This window comes from Neomonachus schauinslandi, chromosome 1, assembly GCF_002201575.2.
Source record: "Neomonachus schauinslandi chromosome 1, ASM220157v2, whole genome shotgun sequence".
In the NCBI taxonomy this organism is placed as follows: Eukaryota; Metazoa; Chordata; class Mammalia; order Carnivora; family Phocidae; genus Neomonachus; species Neomonachus schauinslandi.
Genome location: NC_058403.1, coordinates 411,236 through 428,882, shown reverse-complemented (window position 1 = coordinate 428,882; position 17,647 = coordinate 411,236). Strand labels below are relative to the sequence as shown.

At 52.5% G+C, this 17,647-nt stretch overlaps 1 protein-coding gene across 1 annotated transcript in view; it reads left to right on the top strand.

The window, feature by feature from the left end:
- The window catches only part of PCNT (pericentrin), a 143,667-nt gene that overhangs the window by 35,366 nt on the left and 90,654 nt on the right, over positions 1-17,647 (top strand). The window contains 8 exon segments of the mRNA XM_044918911.1: positions 356-492; positions 1,978-2,089; positions 3,517-3,760; positions 4,111-4,189; positions 8,139-8,271; positions 9,168-9,385; positions 14,743-15,212; positions 16,891-17,458. Coding sequence (XP_044774846.1) covers positions 356-492; positions 1,978-2,089; positions 3,517-3,760; positions 4,111-4,189; positions 8,139-8,271; positions 9,168-9,385; positions 14,743-15,212; positions 16,891-17,458 — 1,961 coding nt within the window.

Here is a 17,647-nt window from a genome sequence, read left to right as displayed (position 1 = left end):
GGGTGCATGTCGCCCACAGTGGTGGAGACAGGTGCGGGGCCCGCTGGGCGGCTCAGGCTCAGCCTTGGGGTCTCCCCTCGTTGACCACAGACTTCTCAAGCTCCCTAACCTATCCTGAAACCTTTGTTTCAGAGACCTTTGTCCATGTTCCATTATTAAATTGTTATCAAGAAAGTAATGCTGTGATTGTTTACCTTTTATTCCTGTCCCACGGTGCCACCGCGGTGAGGAGGTGGTGCCCGTCTGGGCTGCTCCCCAGGAGCGCAGGGTGCTGGGACCTTGGGGTCTGGAAGGAGCTGTGCTCCTGCGTGGCTGAGAAGGCCACGCCCTCAGGGGTGTGTGTGCTGCTGTCCAGGTGCCCTGAGGACTCTGGAGACCCAACAGGAAGCAGCCCTGCAACAGTTACGCGAAGACCTGCAATCTGAGCGCGGTCAGTACGTGCGGGACTTGGAGCAGAGACTCCGAGACCAGGAGGCAGAAAAACAGCTGGAGGTGGGCAGGGACTTCTGTATGCCAACTGGCAAGGGAGGGGAGGTTTTAGAAGATTTTGGATGGGATTGTTTTCATGTTCTGGTATTTGCTGAAACTTAAGTAGTAAATTTATTTTTAATTTTAATTTTAATTTTTTTGAAGACTTTATTTATTTATTTATTTGACAGAGAGAGACACAGCGAGAGAGGGAACACAAGCAGGGGGAGTGGGAGAGGGAAAAGCAGGCTTCCCGCCGAGCAGGGAGCCCCAAGTGGGGCTCGATCCCAGGACCCTGGGGTCATGACCTGAGCCGAAGGTAGACGCCCAATGACTGAGCCACCCAGGTGCCCCTTAAGTAGTAAATTTAAAGAGACTGTCGGTATTTAGTAGATAGAGAAGTAAAGACAGAGTTGTGGAGTTGGCGTAACGGTTATGCTGGATCGTACACACACAGAATTTGTGTTTTTTACCAGTGCCCCTGAGACCCAGACTCCAGGCATTAGGGGTCTAAGGCCATGTTCTCTGACCATAATCCTAAATAAGCGCAGAAGTCCTAAGAAGATTTAGCCAGAAACGTTTCTGCTGCTGGTGTATTCAGAACTCTTTTCCAGCAAGACACCACGCACCCACGATGCAGGGTGTGGTCAGATCTTACTCAGACACCGAGGCCTCTGTCCCAAGACCATCAGTGCCCCAGGCATCGGGCCAAGAAGTCAGAGAGGCCGAGTCCGTCTCGGCCTGTGCCCGGATTTCAGAGGAGAGTCCGGGAGGAGCTTGTGCTTCTGTCCCCGTGGCGTTTACACCTGCTCCGGCCGCCTTTCCTCATCACCTCCGTGCTGATTCTCCCTTGCCGGTGGGAAAGGAGCACAGAAGGGCATGAGGCTTCTGTCCTGTCCCTGCATGAGGCAGCAGGCTGACCTCAGGGCCGCTGTAGGCCAAAGCTCCCACGTCCCGTGTCCCCTCTGGCAGGGCTTGTCCTTCAGCCCTCAGCCCTGCACGAGTACCCACCCACTTAGTGCCGTGGGCGACTTGTGGCCTGACCCCGGGCCCACCCCGACAGTGGTTGCTGCTCTCAGCTCCGTGGGTGCAGGGTGGGCTGACTCTGTTCACCCCTGAAGAGACCCTTTCCAGGGGGGCTAACCGGAAAATGCAGGGAAAACCCCAGCATGCCACAGGAGGGGGAGGGATGGCCCCTGGGGCGGACAACAGAGGGACCCCCGGCAGCCTGGGAAGGAGTCCAGCCCTCCCTCCCTCCCCTGACAAGTTAAAAGGATTTGTGTTTAGGACAACGGAGAAAGTTTCCGTCCTCATTCAGTGAGGGGAAAACAAGACTACAAGCAGGTAAAGGCCTGTTAGAAATGAGCTGTAGTTTCTCTGTGCTGCCGCTGTGGCTGGTTTTCTCTTGGCTGCAGGTTTGGGGTTTTGCCTTGCGTGCCCCCAGAGCTGGGTGCATACCTTCTGGGCTTGGTCTCGGGTGGCGTCTCACATGTCGCCTTCCTTTTCCAGTTAGAGAGCCTCCGGGCGTCCTACTCAGAGCTGAAGGCTCAGTCGCAAGAAGAGATCCGGCGCCTGTGGTCTCAGCTCGAGTCTCCGACACCTGACAGACAGGACTCGAGTGGTGAGGAGTTTCATGTTGAAAGTTCAGATCCTCAAAAGCTACAGCTGTGTTTTTAATTGTTAAAACCCAAACTAGGACTTAACAATTGCAGCAGGCACAGAAAGAGCGATTTTGTAAACTTCTTTGAAGATTGGTGTGTGGTTTTAAGGTGGAAACTTGAGGGCCTTGATTTCATCTTCGAGCAAGTTAGCTGAGTAACGGCTACAGAATCGTGATTTTTCTCACGTTCCTATGAGGCAGTTTGCGAGTGTGAGATGGGTAAAGCTTACAGCAGGGCTGGCGTCTACCGAGAAGCCGAGTCAGCGGGCATTTGGGGGGAGTGCAGGTGCGCGTTACCGCGCGACGCCCCGTGAACCCTGTGAGCTCACCTGGGGCAGGTGCTGTCAGGTTCCCGTGGCCCCGAGGGTGACCCCCAAGTCGGCAGGGCCCAGCAGCTCACCTGGCACCTCCTACGAGAGCCTCTGTAAGAATAGTCCCCACCTGCGGACAGCGCCTTCAGCAGGGCGAGTCAGGAGACGCGAGCGAGTCTAGGGGTCCCCCTTGCCGGGGGCAACGAGCAGGGTTATGAGGAAGGGCCAGAGACCTGTGTGGTGGGCGAGGCCTCGCCTGTCCGCTCACTCCGGTGTGTTGATGGCGGTGGGTGCGGCTCACGGCTCTCCCGAGCTCCTGAGCGGTCAGCTCTCGCGAGGCTGTAGGGGAAGCCTTGCCCTGGCCTCCGGGGGTCCTTCCAGGGATATTTGTCTTGAAACTTCTGGGTAGGGACCAGTTTATACCCACATCATTTGAAAGCTGATTATTAATTATTGTTAAGCAGCTTGTAGCATTTTCTTGCTGGAAACAGCAGTGGTGGTGTGTTTTCTCGAGGTCCGTGGGTATTACTATTCTTCTGCTCTTAATGAAACATCCTAGATTCGGTGGCTTGAAGCCACACACATTTATTAGCCGGCAGATGTTACGTAGGTTGGAATGGGAGGGCGTGCCCGGGTTTTCTGTCCAGGATCACCCGCAGCCGGAATCAGGGTGTTGGCTGGGCCTCGCTGTGGCTCACTAAGTCCCTCACTAAGTAGGGCCGAGGTCTTGTTTCTGTGCTGGCCACTGGCTGGGGCTCTCAGGTCCTGGGGGCCGCCCGCATCCCTGCCCTGTGGCCCGAGCCGCATGCGGAGCGCCTCTCACACTTCTGGGCTCTTGACGCCTTCAGCACCAGCCTGGGAAAGCACTGTGCTTCCGGGGGGCCCGTGGGATCCACTGAGGCCGCCCAGTCCACCTCCCGGTGTGAGGCGCCGCCCAGCGTAAGCCACGGAGGGGTCCCGCTTCACCTTCACGGGTGCTGGGCCTGGAGCCCTTTCTGGAGTTGAGGTCTGCAGTGTCTCCTGATGTCTCCTCAGTGTTTCGTCTGAAGGTGACTGCGTAATTCCTTCCCATTAAAGAGTTCCACGACCAGCTCCCGGCCCTCACGCCTCACGGGGAAGAGCTAGAGCGCCTAAGGCGAGACTTCCAGCAGCAGCGGCAGCGAGAGAAGGCCGAGCACGAGTCTGAGCTGGAGCAGTTGAGAATTTACTTTGAGAAGAAATTAGAGGAGGCTGAGAAAAGCTACCAAGAAGACCTGATTGTGTTACAGCGGCGGCTGCAGGAGGTGAATGAAGAGTCTCTTCTGGAGTCTGTGGAAATCAGGTGCATAAGTGCTTTCCATCATCAGCGTGTTTTCGAAACGTGGGAACCTTGAGCTGAATTGAAATCTCGTTATATTTGTGATTTCATGCCAGTGGAGAGCAGGAGCCTTGTGTTTTAGAAACAGCTTATGTTTGGGCCTCCAAGCAAGAGAGCGTTAAGGCTAGGAGCGGCACGTGACCTGCGGCACCCGGGGTCCCCTCTGCTCCGGCACAGGGTCCCGCCACGCGGTCGCACAGACACGGCCCGCTCAGCCGAGGGCTCCTGTCCTTGACGGGAAGTAGGATCGCCGTGGAGGGGGCAGGGAGGAGAGGGGCATATGAGGAGGTTTTAAAACACATTTTCTCTCTTAGTCCACCCAGTGTGTGTTTAGAAGGGAGGTCTGAGAAAGGAAGAAGAGAACACTGCGACGGACTCCGCCTTCAGCCTGAGGTGACGGGCCCTTCTGTCCTTTGTTGAGGGGACACGGACGTAGCGTCCGTTTCAGGTGCACAAGGTGTGATGTTTGTGTGTGTGGTGAGTGACCGCCACAGCGGGTCCGCCTAACGTCTGTCAGACCCAGGGCTGCGGGGTTTCTTTTTCTTGTGATTGAGAACCTTTAAGGTCTACCCGCTCAGCAGCTTTCAGAGGGGTACAGGACAGCTTTTTACCTCTGGTCACCGTGCTGCGCACTACATCCCCAGACTCTGTTTTGTAACTGGAGGTTCATGTCTTCTGACACTTTCTCCCATTCTGTCCCCCCGCCCCCACCTCTGTCAGCCACCAGTCTGTTCTCTGTATCTGTCAGCTCAGTTTCAAGATTTCACGTGTAAGTGAGGTCACGCGGGACGTGTTTTTCTCAGACTGACTTATTTTGCTTACACCCTCAAGGTCCATCCACGTTGTCACAAATGGCAAGATCTCGTTCTTCTTTGCGGCTGAGTAGCATTCCATTGTGTCCACACCGCGTGTTCTTTATCCGTCCCGTCAGTCCGTGGACACACGGGCTGCGAGCACTTGAGATGTGGCCAGTGTGGCCTTCCTGTCACCCGAGGTTCCCTTTTATTTGATGGTGATGCCTTGCGGTGTTGGTAGCCCGGGTCTCGTGGCCACCACCCTGGGCAGGTGGCGTGCCGTGACAGACCGTGGCGGCCCCGTGCAGACGTGCTCTGCCCCAGCGAGCACAGCTTCGGCGTCAGCATCTGTTGGTCTCAGTCGCCTCGGGTGGCCATCACGAATATACCACAGACCGGATGGTTGAACAGCAGAAATTTATCATCTCAGTCTGGAGGCTGGAAGTTGGAGGTCAGGGCTGGTTTCTCCTGAGGCGTGTCTCCTCGGCTTGCGGTTGGCCGCTCTCGAGCTGCCTGTTCATGTGGTTCCTCCGTGCACACGCGCCCCTGGCGTCTCTGTCTCCGGATAGTCCCACTCTGAGGTGCTGGAGGCTCGGACTTGGACCTGTGAATTTTGGGGACCCAGTTTATCCTGCTTGGCAGGCTGCTTCCAGTTTCCCATTGTTAATGTCCTTTGCTAGAACTGTCTCTGCGTGTGACTTTTTCCTGGGGACGGGGCTGCGGCGTGCCTCCTGCTGGGCGCCGTGTGGCTTCCGCAGCAGCAGAGCCCTCGTGCCCGGCACAGTTGTGCCGCTGGGTCCTTGTCCACAGCCCTGTCCTGCCCTCTGGGCCCCCGCCCACTGTCGTCCTGGAGCCCCCTGCCTTCTCCTTGGGTGGTCCCTGCTGCCTGGGGAGCAGACGTGTGTCTGCACGCGGCCCCTCTCTTTGCTGCGCCTGTTCCCTCAGTGGAGACGCAAGCGCACGTGAGGGCAGCCCCCTGAGAGCCCGTTTCGTTCTCGTGTGTGTTTGGCGGGTGTGACGTCTGGCACGTGTTCTCTGTCCTCTCGCCCCCGCGCCGTGCAGAGCCGCCGGCCCGTCCGTCCTGCTGATTCTCCCTTGGTGTGTGGGCTGCTTGTGCAGCCCGCCCCTCTGAGGTCCCTGTGAGTTCCCTGAAGTTTTCAGGGAGCAGTTCACGTGCGTGTGAGTCCACTTTTCACGCCGGGGGGGGCTGTGTCTGAGACTCTGCCTTCGCTTCCAGGAGGCTGGTCTTGGCACTGCTCTTCTTCAGCGTCCTTGCAGCTCTTGCGAGCTTTGTTCTCGGTTCTTCAGTTAAATTTCTTATTTCTGTTGTCATTTTTAATTTCTAGGGCTTCTGCTCTCTTGCTGTGTCCTCCGTCTGTGCCATGGGCGCAGCGTTCGCACGCGCCTCTCTGGAGACCGTCGGTGTTGAAGCGTTTCTCCCGCTTCCCGTCCGTCCATGTGGGTGTCTGTGCTGTGTGGATGTCGGGGCCCCCTGTGTGGTTTGTGACTCGTGGCCGTGTCTTCACGGGTGGTGTGAGGCATCCCTGGTTCTGGGGAGAGCTCCTCCTTGGGTCCTGCCTTAGATGGCCAGGTCCCCCGCCCCCCACGGCCAGCCTCGGCCCGCGGGCCCTGGGTGCGTGCAGCCCTTCTGCCGCCTGGGCCCCGGATGTTGCCGTGATCACTGACTTTTTTCCCGAGGTTGGTCAGCTTCGGTGTCTTGAAGACCTCTTCCTGTTTCCTCTCCTCATGGGTTTCTAAGTTAAATTTTCCCGGTCATCGTAGCCACATTTCAGGAAGGCAGGAAAAGAAGAAGGATGGAATGTGTGTGTGTGTGCACGTGTTTATGCGCGCCTGTGTGTGTGTTGAAATGTTGACAGGCCACCGTGCCCTCCGCAGGGTGTCTGGCTGAACTCCCCCCAGCGGGGTGTGGGAACCCGACACAACCCCTCCCCACCTACCGCTGGACATTGCCTTTGTGTTCCCCGTTGATGGATAGCCAGCATCTCTTCCAGTTTCTGTTTCTTTGGTTTTAAATGAGGTCAAACCTCTTTTCGCTTGAAATGGACTCTTCTCCCCCTCTGAAGCTCTCCCTGTACACCTTTCCTCTTGTCGCATCTGCCCGCCTTCCCCTGTGGTTCAGAGGGCCCACTCTGCTCGCCGTTGGACTCAGCTGTGCTCTCTCTCGCACTGGTGCTCGTGGGCCCGGGTCTGCACTTGTGGGTCCTCCCCTGGCCCTTGGCTCTTCATCCCCTTTCTCAGAGCGCCCGGTGTTTTCCTGCATCATTTTCTGATTCTTTTATTTTGTTCTTTATTTTACTTATTTATTTTTAAAGATTTTATTTATCTGAGAGAGAGTGTGAGAGGGAGAGAGAACGAGCGAGCACAAGCCAGGGGAGGGGCAGAGGGAGAAGCAGGCTCCCCGCCGAGCAGGGAGCCCGACGTGGGGCTTGATCCTGGGACTCCAGGACCATGACCTGAGCCCAGGGCAGTGCTTAACCGACTGAGCCACCCAGGTGCCCCTCTTCTGATAATCTTTTTAAGTCTTTTAATTTTTATTTTTCATCCGCCTGGGACTTGGCTGTTGTCCAGTGGGAGGTGTAGGCTCTGAGCTTAAGACCTTTTTCCAAATGGCAAGTCACTCTTTCAGGCCTGACTTGTTAAAACACAACCTTTTGTGTGCTTAGTTGTCCCAGGGGCACAAGTCTGTTTCTGGACTCGATTCTTCCTGTCACTCAAGTGGTTTGTTTCTGTAACAATGTAGGAATTTAAGTCTTGCCTTAAAAGATAATTTGAGCTTATTGTGAGCTTAAAGTTGAGGTTGATATGACTCCTCTGTGGTTTTAGAGGAAAATGGGTTTACTGCCTGCATTTTAAGGGGAACAGGAGAGTTTAGCACATGCATTGAGCCCTTTCCTTATTCCCTCCCTCCCTCCCTCCCTTCCCTCAGGATACTTGGGCTGGGTTTGTTGTCAGCTGTGCTCACAGCAGTGACCAGAGACCCTTCCGCTGGGGCCCCTTCCTCTTGGGGGCAGGTCCATGTCCCAAGCAGGCCAGGCATGTGCCTGACTCTGGGAGGGGAAGTGCAGTGGGGAGACACAGAGTGGGGAGTGAGGGGGCTTGGGAGCAAGCAGTCTGGGGGGCCCCCCACAGTGGGGCAGAGTATGTTTGGCAGCGGCCCTGGCCCTGGGAAGGGGGTCTGGTGGTCAGGGTCTCCCTGCAGTTCAGGTCCAGGAACATTCCGGTCAGGCTCCCAGGAATGGCCCCCTTGGCATCCCTGCAGCTGGGGCTCAGCGTTGGCCTCGGTGAGCACCGCATGGGAGCGAGGAGGGCTCCCCAGCCAGCGGTGCGCACCTGTCTCCTCAGGGCTATGGTGTGCCATCTCCCTGAGTCACTTGGCCCCCCGGAGGTGAGATGCTGGGGACGGGGGAGATGGCGTGTGCACGCATGGTCCAGCAGGGGTGACGTGGGAGGCAGTGATTAGGTGACGTGGTAGAGAGGCCTCTTGTAACGTTTCCTCTGTGCGATTTTTCCCTCATTTGCACACGCAGTTAGAAGAAAACCACCGGTGCCAGCCAGCAGCGTTGAAGTCCTCCCTGGAAGCCCGGCGGGAGGTGGGCCTCGTAGGGACCCAAGTGTTGGAAGGGGAGCAACGTGTGGGTCTCTCAGAAGGGCCCGGCGAAGGTGTGTGCACTTCCCTGCTGCCTGTGTTGGTGGCCGTTCAGCCCACAGGACCCGATATGTGGGAAGGTTGGGGCCTCCCACGTGGGTTATTTGGACATCCCAGCCTCTAACTCTGCAGATCCTCCCTGGCGGTGTCCTCAGAGTTAAGGGGCTGGGCTTGGGCCCGACCAGGTCCAGCCTTGGGGGTCACAGGAGACGGGGTGGATGGAGAAGCTGAGGTCCTCCCAGTGGACGCAGCAGATGGGGACGGGCAGTGACCCCGCTGCTGAGGAGAGCAGGTGTAAGGCCAGCCTTGGACACGGATTCCAGGAGGGATGGGCGCCGTTGCGGCCCCTTGTAGCACGGAGGAGGCAAGGCAGAGGGGTCCCACGGCGAGGGTGGGGGTCTGGATCCCTGTTGGGGTGCTCGGACACGACTGCCGTTTTGGGCAAGGGCTCCCTTGGAGCTGAAGAGACGGGCTAAGAGGAGGAGCATGGCTCCTGAGAGCCAAGGTCACGTTGTGCTTGGCATCTGCCTCTCACTGTCCTCGTGGCGCGGGAGGTCCTTCGCAGCTGCTGCACACACGGAGTGCTTCTGTCGCTGCTCAGCTTGTTCCTGAGCCCAGGAAGCTGACAGGTCCTGACTTGAACAGCTCAGGAGGGGTCCCCGGCCCAGAGCCACACGTTCCCACAGTGGAAGCAGTCACCTGGCACCCCAACTAGCCGGATGGCGTGGGTGGTGAGTGCGTACTGGTAGCTCAGGACAGGGCGGCTCGTCATCTGGGCGCACCCAGGGCAGCGGCGTTCCAGGCGCCCACGCTTTGGGAGGCGCGGGAAGGTGAGCGTCCTGTCTGTGCTGCGTGTGCTGTCCTCGAGGCTCGTGCCTGATGTGCTTCCTGCCTCCTTGTCCCCTCACAGAGCTTGCTCTGGTGCCGCTCCCGTGTGCACAGGACACGGCCTTGCAGGTGGAGACAGAGGTGACGGCCAGAGTCTTGGGTTTGGAAACTGAGCACAGGCTTAAACTCTCACTTCTTCAGACGGAGCTCAGGGAAGAAATTGACGTCTTAAAACTAGAAAATAGAAATTTACGTGAGAAGTTGCAGCACGAAATCTGCCTGAAAGAGGACTTGGAGAGGGTAAGTGTGATTCTGGCCCGTTTCCATGGTGGCAGGCTCCTGTGGAGGTCCACGCGGGTCCTCGCGCTCCGTCCCCCCTGCTCCCTGCAGCGTGTTTGCTTAGTGCCTCCTCAGTCAGGACAGGGCTCCACCCCGAGCCGAGCCGGGGTTTGGCTCCTTGCTGCTCCTTCGCCCTGCCTCCAGGCTTAGGGGGGCTGGCTGGGCATCCTCAGACGGGCGGCAGGCTGGTTGGCACGGCCAGCTGCAGGCCCTGTGCGCCCCGGTGAGCCCCATGGTGTCGAGCCCCTGGGCTCTTCTGCTGACTGTTGGTTGTGTGGCTGTAGAGTGTGCCCTGTGCGGGAGGAGAGCCCCGCCGCACCACCCACGCTGGCGGAGGTCTGGCGTGTAGGCCTCGCCGTGTAGATCCCCGGCAGCTCTCACCGTGTGCGCAGCACAGGGCGTAGCTCATCCCTGTGTCAGGGTAATGGAGTCGCCGTAGCTTGAGCTGCGAGTCTTTCACCAGTGTCCTGACGAAGCCGCGTTTCCCCCACTTCGTGCTTATGGCCTGATGCTTCTCACCCTGCGTTCTTTCCCGTGAAGGTTTTTCTGGATTGTCATTCTCCATCAACACTCAGTTTCATACCAAGTTACTACCTGCGTGTCTCATCGCAGGTCACTCTCTAAGGCATTGGTGAGGACTTGGGGCAAAGCAGAAGTAAGGGTAGAGCTTTGTGCAGAGCTGTGTGGGCCGCCGCAGGTGGACTCCCTTGCTGGCAGTCTGTGGTTTTAGCACGTGGCCGCCTCAGGCACCATTCAGTCAAGGGCAGACTTTCCTCCACGACTTTTGATGTTCAGGTGTGTGTGTAATATCTTTCCTGGACCACCATTTTATCTGCTTACATCAGTTATTGAGAGAGGGGTATAGAATTGTCTATTTTTCCTTTAATTTTGTCAGTGTTTGAGTATTTTGAAGTTATTACATGCACACACATTTGTGATTGTTCTGTCTTCCTGAGAAAGTACCCCTCCCTCTCTTCTGTAGCATTGTTTGCGCCGCTGTCTGCTTTCTCTTCCATGAATACGGTTCTTCCAGCCTTCATCCACATTGTTTGCGTGGCATTCCCTTTTCTGTCCATTTTACTTCAGATCTCTGGAGACTGGCTGGAGTCAGTGCTGGACACCCATAGTTTCAGGACTCAGTCCTGTGAGGCTGCCCCACGCCAGAACTCGTTTGTGGTTACTGGGTCCCTGCATGACCCGCTCATCTCGGTCTGCCTTGGCTTTGGAGCCCGCATATTCCCATGCCCCCACACACCTCTTTTCAGGCTCACACTGCTCAGGGAAACGGTTTACTACTAGCAGTTTATTATGAAGGATGCAAAAAAGAGCAACCGAATGGAAGAGATGCACGGGGCGAGGTGTGCGGTGGTAGGCAGCTTCCACGCCCGCTCCTCTCCTACCACCCTGTGCACCCACCTGGAAGCTCTCCAGATCTCACCATTTAGGAGTCTTTATGGAAGCGCCATTACATAGGCGTGTTTGATTAAATCATTGGCGATTGGTGATTGAACTCAGTCTCCATCCCTTTTCTTTGGAGGTTGGGGTGGGGCTGAAATTTCCAACCCTGTAATCTTGCCTTGATTCTTCTGGGGACCAGCTCCCATCCTGAAGCCAGCCGAGGTCCCCAGCCACCTCTCATCTCATTAGTGTACAAAAGACTCTTATCATTCCAGAAATTCCAAGGGTTTTAGCAGCTGCGTGTCGGGAACTGGGGACAGAGACCACATATTTATTTTTTAATACGTTACACATATGCATAGCATATCCTTGAATATTTTTTTTAAGACTTACTTATTTTATTAGAGAGAGAGAGAAAGAGAGCACAAGTGGGGGAGGTGAGGAGGGGCAGAGGGAGAGGGAGAAGCAGACTCCCCGCAGAGCAGGGAGCCCGATGTGGGGCTCAGTCCCAGGACCCCGAGATCATGACCTGAACTGAAGGCAGATGCTTAACCGACTGAGCCACCCAGGCGCCCCTATTGTTGAATATTTTTTAAAATCCGTCTGACAAACCTTACCTTTTTTCTTTTTTTTTAAGATTTTATTTATTTGAGAGGGAGAGAGTGAAAGAGAGAAAGCATGAGAGGAGGAGGGTCAGAGGGAGAAGCAGACTCCCTGCTGAGCAGAGAACCCGATGTGGGACTCAATCCTGGGACTCCAGGATCATGACCTGACCTGAAGGCAGACGCTTAGCTAACTGAGCCACCCAGGCATCCCTGTAGTTGAATATTTTTACAAATCTGTTCTGACAAACGCTACCTTTTAATTGGAGTGTTTAGTTTGTTAACCTTTCACTTCATTATTGATCTGGTTGGAGATAATGTCTGCCATTTTACTATTTTCTGTGTGGTCGTCCATCTGTTTTTCTTTGTGTTTTTTCTCTTTTTGTTCCCTGTGTTCTTTCTTTCTTGCCTTTTGGATTATTTGAATATTTTTAGAATTGATTTTAATGTATCCGTTGACTTCAAATTATACTTTGTATTACGTGTTTTAATGGTTGCTTTCGGGATTAGAATGTACATTCTCACAGTCTTCTCAGAGTTAACATTATGCCATTTCAGGTAAAAGGTAAGAGCTCTATGGTTGTATAAAGGTGCATCTATAATGTTCTCTTTGTCTTTTATGCTATAATTTTTATAGGTGTTACATCTCTCTGTGGTTAAATTCCACAATATAAATTTTGCTTTGAATAGTCAGAGGTACTTGAAGGAAATTAAAAGGAAAAGTAGACTTAGATTTACATTTTACAGGGCTCTTCCTTTCCTCCCGAAGATCTGAGTTTCCATTTGGTATCACTTTCCTTCAGCCGGAAGCATTTCCTTTAGCCTTTCTTGTCGTGTACATCTGCTGCGCAAGTTTTCTTTTAGCTGAAAGTCTCTATTTTACAGTCTGTCTTGAAGAAATTTTTTGCTACATATAGAAGGCAAGATTTTTGTTCAGGATTTAAAGATGTCACTTCTGACCTTACTTCTGATAGGTCAGTGATCACTCAAATCAGTATTTCCCTGAATGTAATGTGTCATTTTCTTTTGACTGCTTCAGAGGTTTTTCTTTTTATCTTTTATTCTCAGTCATTTTACCATGATGTGCCTAGGTGTGATTTTCTTTGGTATTTTTTTCTCTCATGAAATTCTTAAAATCAGTACATAAAATTGATTCTGACATAGTTACCTCAGAAAACAAAAACAAAACCTTATACTCAATTGACCTTATTTTTTTCTTATTTAATAATGACATTACTAAAAAGGTGGTTTGTTTTAGTGACTTACAGAGAATTCTGTACATTTTTGTCTTTCCCCAAATTTGGGAGATTTTTACCAAGTATGTTCTTCAGTTTTTTATTTCTGTTCCATTCTCTCCTTTCCTCTTGGAACTCCATTTACATGGATGTTCTGTCTTTCAGTTTCTGAGGTTCTGTTCATTTTATTTTTTTCTAATCTTTTCCCCTTCCTGTTGGTTAAATTCTATTAATCTTCCAGTTCACTGACTCTTTTGTTAGCTCTGATCTGCTTTTAAGTCCACCCAGCGAATTTTAAAATTTTAGATATTATGCTTTCCAATTCTAGAAAATTGTTTGGTTGTTCTTTTTTCCCCCCTATTCAGTTCTTTTTAAGAATGTCTTTTTTTCTTTGCCATGATTTGCTATCCTTTTATTCATTATGAGCATATTTTTCTTATGCCCGTAAATGCAGTTAGGATATCTGCTTTTAAAACCTTTGTCTGCTGTGTCTCTCTCTTAAATAAAATCTTAAAAAAAAAAAAAAAACCACCAACAAAAAAAGAAAACCTTTGTTAATTTCAACATTTTTGTCATCTTGGGGTTCTCCAATGATTGTATTTTCTTTTTAGCATGTATCATATTTCCTGTTTATTTGTATATCAACTAATTTTGGATTGTGTCCTGGACATTGTGAATGATACATTGTGGAGACTCTGGATTCTGTTATGTACCACTGAAGAGTATTGATTTTTTTGTTTGTTTGTTTTAGCAGACAGTTAACTTGGCTGGATTCTAACTCCACATTACATCTTCTCTGTGTTGGTCTGCTCTTGGAGTCTGCCCACACATGTATGCATCAGGAATCAACTTGAGATTTGGGCTAGGTTAATGCAAAGATTTTGCAGCTCTCTGTCTCTCTGGCTCTGTCCTAATGGGCTTTCACCTTTCACTTTCTACCTCCTCTGCTCAAACAAATGAGATTTTGGGATTTCTGTGTGCATGGTGTGGACAGGTAAATTGCCCAGTGCCATTTCTTTCTTCTGGGTGTCCAGCCCTTCTCCACAATCTGTCTGCTTTTAGATGCTCTCTCAGGCCTTTGGGTAGTTTCTTATATTTTTTCCAGCCTTTATAGCTGTTACCCTCTGGGAGGGTTGGCCTTATTAGAGCTTCTCAGCCATCTCCAGAAGCATGACCCTAAACTTATTTTTAATAACTTAATTTTTTTTAAGCAAACTGTATACCCAACATGGGACTTGAACTCATGACCCTGAGATCAAGAGTTGCATGCTCTACTGACTAAGCCAGCCAGGTGCCCCTTTAATGACTTAATTTTTAAATAAGGAGTTGAGGTCAATCTTCAATACCATTTTTACTTTTGTTTATTTTTGATAATGTTTAGTAGTTTATTGACCTACTTTCCTTCCTTTTTTGAAAATCAGGATATTTGCCTATCCTCAGCATTGTGATTAACCTCCCTTTTCACAAGATACTCTTAAAAGTTTATGGGGCGCCTGGGTGGCTCAGTCATTAAGCGTCTGCCTTCGGCTCAGGTCATGATCCCAGGGTCCTGGGATCGAGCCCCGCATCGGGCTCCCTGCTCCGCGGGAAGCCTGCTTTTCCCTCTCCCACTCCCCCTGCTTGTGTTCCCTCTCTCGCTGTGTCTCTCTCTGTCAAATAAATAAAATCTTAAAAAAAAAAAAAAATACTCTTAAAAAAGTTTAAATTTTAGTTCACCAATCTTTTGACCAGGTTCCTTGTAGATAATGGAATATGAATGAAGCAAGTCCACAGATTTGAGCTCATTACACCGTTTGCTGTTCTCGTTCTTGTGGACTTCTAGTTTTTTTGCTGATGGTGGCTCTACTCTTTTGTGGTTGGCCTTCCCCTTGACCTCCCCCCTCATTGGTGGTCTTGACACACAGAGAAGACCTCCGACGCTATCTTTGTTTGCTCCGCACATGTGTGTATGTTTTGAGTTCGGTAAGTTTTTGTCCAGGCCTGCCAACTCCAGAGGTGAAGAACAGCTGGTTTGGGTGCCATTCCTGCCAATAATCTTTTCTTTTAATTTTTTCTGTCTTAAATGAAATTATGTTATCTGTAGGTAAAATATAACTTGGTTGAAGATCACCAGGAGGAGCTGAAGAAAGCTAAGGAGAAATTACAGCTGATGAAGCAAGAATTCAAAGACAAAGAAGCAGAATGGAAAGTGGCGAGTGAGAATCTAAAGAGAAAAGCTGAAGAGGAACTCGCGCCGATGCTCCTTGACCTGAAAGAACAAGCTGAAGCTGAAAAGCAGTCAATAATAAACAAGTTTGAGCTTCGAGAAATCAAAATGAGGCAACTTCAGGATCAGCAGGCAGCCCAGATCCTGGACCTGGAGGGGTCCCTGGTGGAGCAGCAGGGCCGGCTCCGGCAGCTGGAGCTCGGGCTTGCAGGGGACGAGTGTCCACAGTGCAGCCAGTGTGGCCGGGAGCCAGGTGGCCGTCTGGCTCCTGCAGACCAGGCCTGGGAGCTTGCCGCACTCCGCCTGAAGGAGGACTGTGCCCTCCAGCTGATGCAGGCACAGAACAGGTGGGTAACGTCCCTGTGGCAGCGTATTAGCTGTAGAGCCGTCGGCCAGCATCCCACCACCTAAGGCCTGACCCCAAGATGCCCAGCAGAGTGTGAGAGGCAGGTGCCCTGGGAGGACGTGCTGTGGGCTCTGAGCAGGGCGGGAAGGTCTGCAGGAAGGTGGGGCAGAGCGAGTCCCCGATACCTGGTCTTCACCCTAAAATGACAGCAGGATATCATACCATATCACATCCCTTAACTGAGATATGCTGGGACAAATCAGAGACAGTGTCCAGATCCTCCTGGTGGAGCCTGTGTTCCTTGGTGGATGCTACTGTGCACGCATCTTCCACATCATGTTTGTTCTTTGCACATTTTAAAATTTCAAAAGCAAGGGGGCGCCTGGGTGGCTCAGTTGGTTAAGCGACTGCCTTCGGCTCAGGTCATGATCCTGGAGTCCCAGGATCGAGTCCCGCATCGGGCTCCCTGCTCGGCAGGGAGTCTGCTTCTCCCTCTGACCCTCCCCCCTCTCATGCTCTCTCTCTCTCATTCTCTCTCTCGCAAATAAAAAAAAACAAAAAAAAAAAAAAAAAATTTCAAAAGCAAGAATTGAGACCTCACTTATCAAAAGGACATGCAGCAGTTCATCCATATTAGTTCTTTGTGTTTTTAAAACTCAAACAGATATTTTAAAAAATAAATGTCCTTTTCCTAAAATTTATGCATACTTCCCTTAAATCTTAAATACTAAATTTTAAATAGATTTAGAATGTGATTTGGTTCTTGGTCTCTGTCAGTGCTAACTCTTTGCAAACCCGGGCTGTCGTGACTGGGGGTGTTTGTGAGTCTTGGGGTCATTAGACTTGCTGTTGGTGCTGTTTATTCTCATGTATCAGCTGCTCCCCACCATCATGAGTGAGGTACAAGAGCTTTTGATCTAGGGGTCTGAGGACTTGAGTTCAGATCTCGACCCACCTTGTGTAAGCTGGTTGGATGCAGGCACTGTGCTCAACCTCACAAAACCTTCGTGCTCTCCCTGTATGGTGAGGGTAAATGGGATAATCTCTGGAAATGCTTCCAGAGTTATCTGGTGAACTGACCAGGGCATGTCACTGATGAGCAGCGTGCGCCCAGTTGAGGTTGAGGCTTTTTCAGTTCCTGGTGGGATCCTGGGTGCTGTGATTAGAAGTGAGTCTGCCTGCCTGCCTGCGTTTCTGCCAGCCAGCACCCCGTGGCTCTTTTTAATTCGTGTCCCTTAATTCACAACCAAAGTTTTTCTGAGGTCTTTGTTCTTTATGGCCCTGTGGGCTCCTACAAGCGATCCTGCTGCCCCTTCCCTGTCGAGGTCCTTCTCGCCGAGAGTGAGCGGTCACATCTGCTTTGCCATGGTGTCTGTCGGAAATACGTGTGCGGTTTCTTGCTGTGGATCCTGTGTCCTCCACTCAGTTTGTGAGGGGGGATGCCTGGGCTCTGTCCTTTGAGCTCCTCTGGCTTTGTGTGGCCCCTCCACTCTCCACTTATTTCTGAAGGTGGTCCTCTCAGGCCATTTGTGGCAGAGGGAGAAGGAGCAAGAACAGTTAAAACAATGCAACGATGTAGTGTTTCCTGTAAGAAAGGTGGTGAGTAGGTGTTCCCAAGTGAGGCTGGTGCTTTTATGATTGTGTTCTGCTGCCCGAGTTCACTTTGCATGTCCTCTCAGGTTTTTAAAAGAACGTAAAGAAATCACAGAGAAATTCACTGCGGAACAGGATGCCGTCCTTCGGGAGGCCCAGGAGAAGCACACCTGTGAGCTGCGTCTCCTCCAGGAGAGACACCAACAGCACATTCTGTCCTTGACGGCGGAACTGGAGGCCAGGCACCGGGCTGAGGTAGAGGAGCTGAAGGCCTCGGTGGAGAGTGAGCAGTGGGCTCTTTCAGAAGCCCGTGTGGCTGAACTGCAGACACAGCATGCTGCGGCGGTCAGTGCTTTGGAGGCAAGACACTCGTCACACCTGGATTCTCTGGAATCACGTCACCTGTCTGAGATGCAGACCATGCGGGAGGAGCACAGGTGGGCTCTAGAGCAGCTGAGAGCGGACCTGGAGAAGCAGCTGCAGAAGAAGGATGCTTCTCACCCCACCGCTCTGACTCAGGAGCTACACAGGCAGGCACTGAAACATGGCCAGGAGCTTCCGCCTGCAGTGGACGGCCTGAGGATGCAGAGGAGCGGGAATCAGGGTGAGGGTGTGAAAGCCCTGGTGCCCCCTGAGCTTCCGGGAGTGCAGCAGGTGAGGCAGGTCTCAGGGCAGCTCTCTTCCTGCCGTCTGCGTGCTTGTCTCTCTGAGCACGTCGTATGTTCTGCCGCCATCCGTGGTGACTGGGGGCTTCCTCTCGGGTGGCTGTGCGGTGGGTGGACGGGTGGACGGGGGTGCGCGCGAGGCCGCGTGGTGGGTGGACGGGGGCGCGTGTGGGGTGCG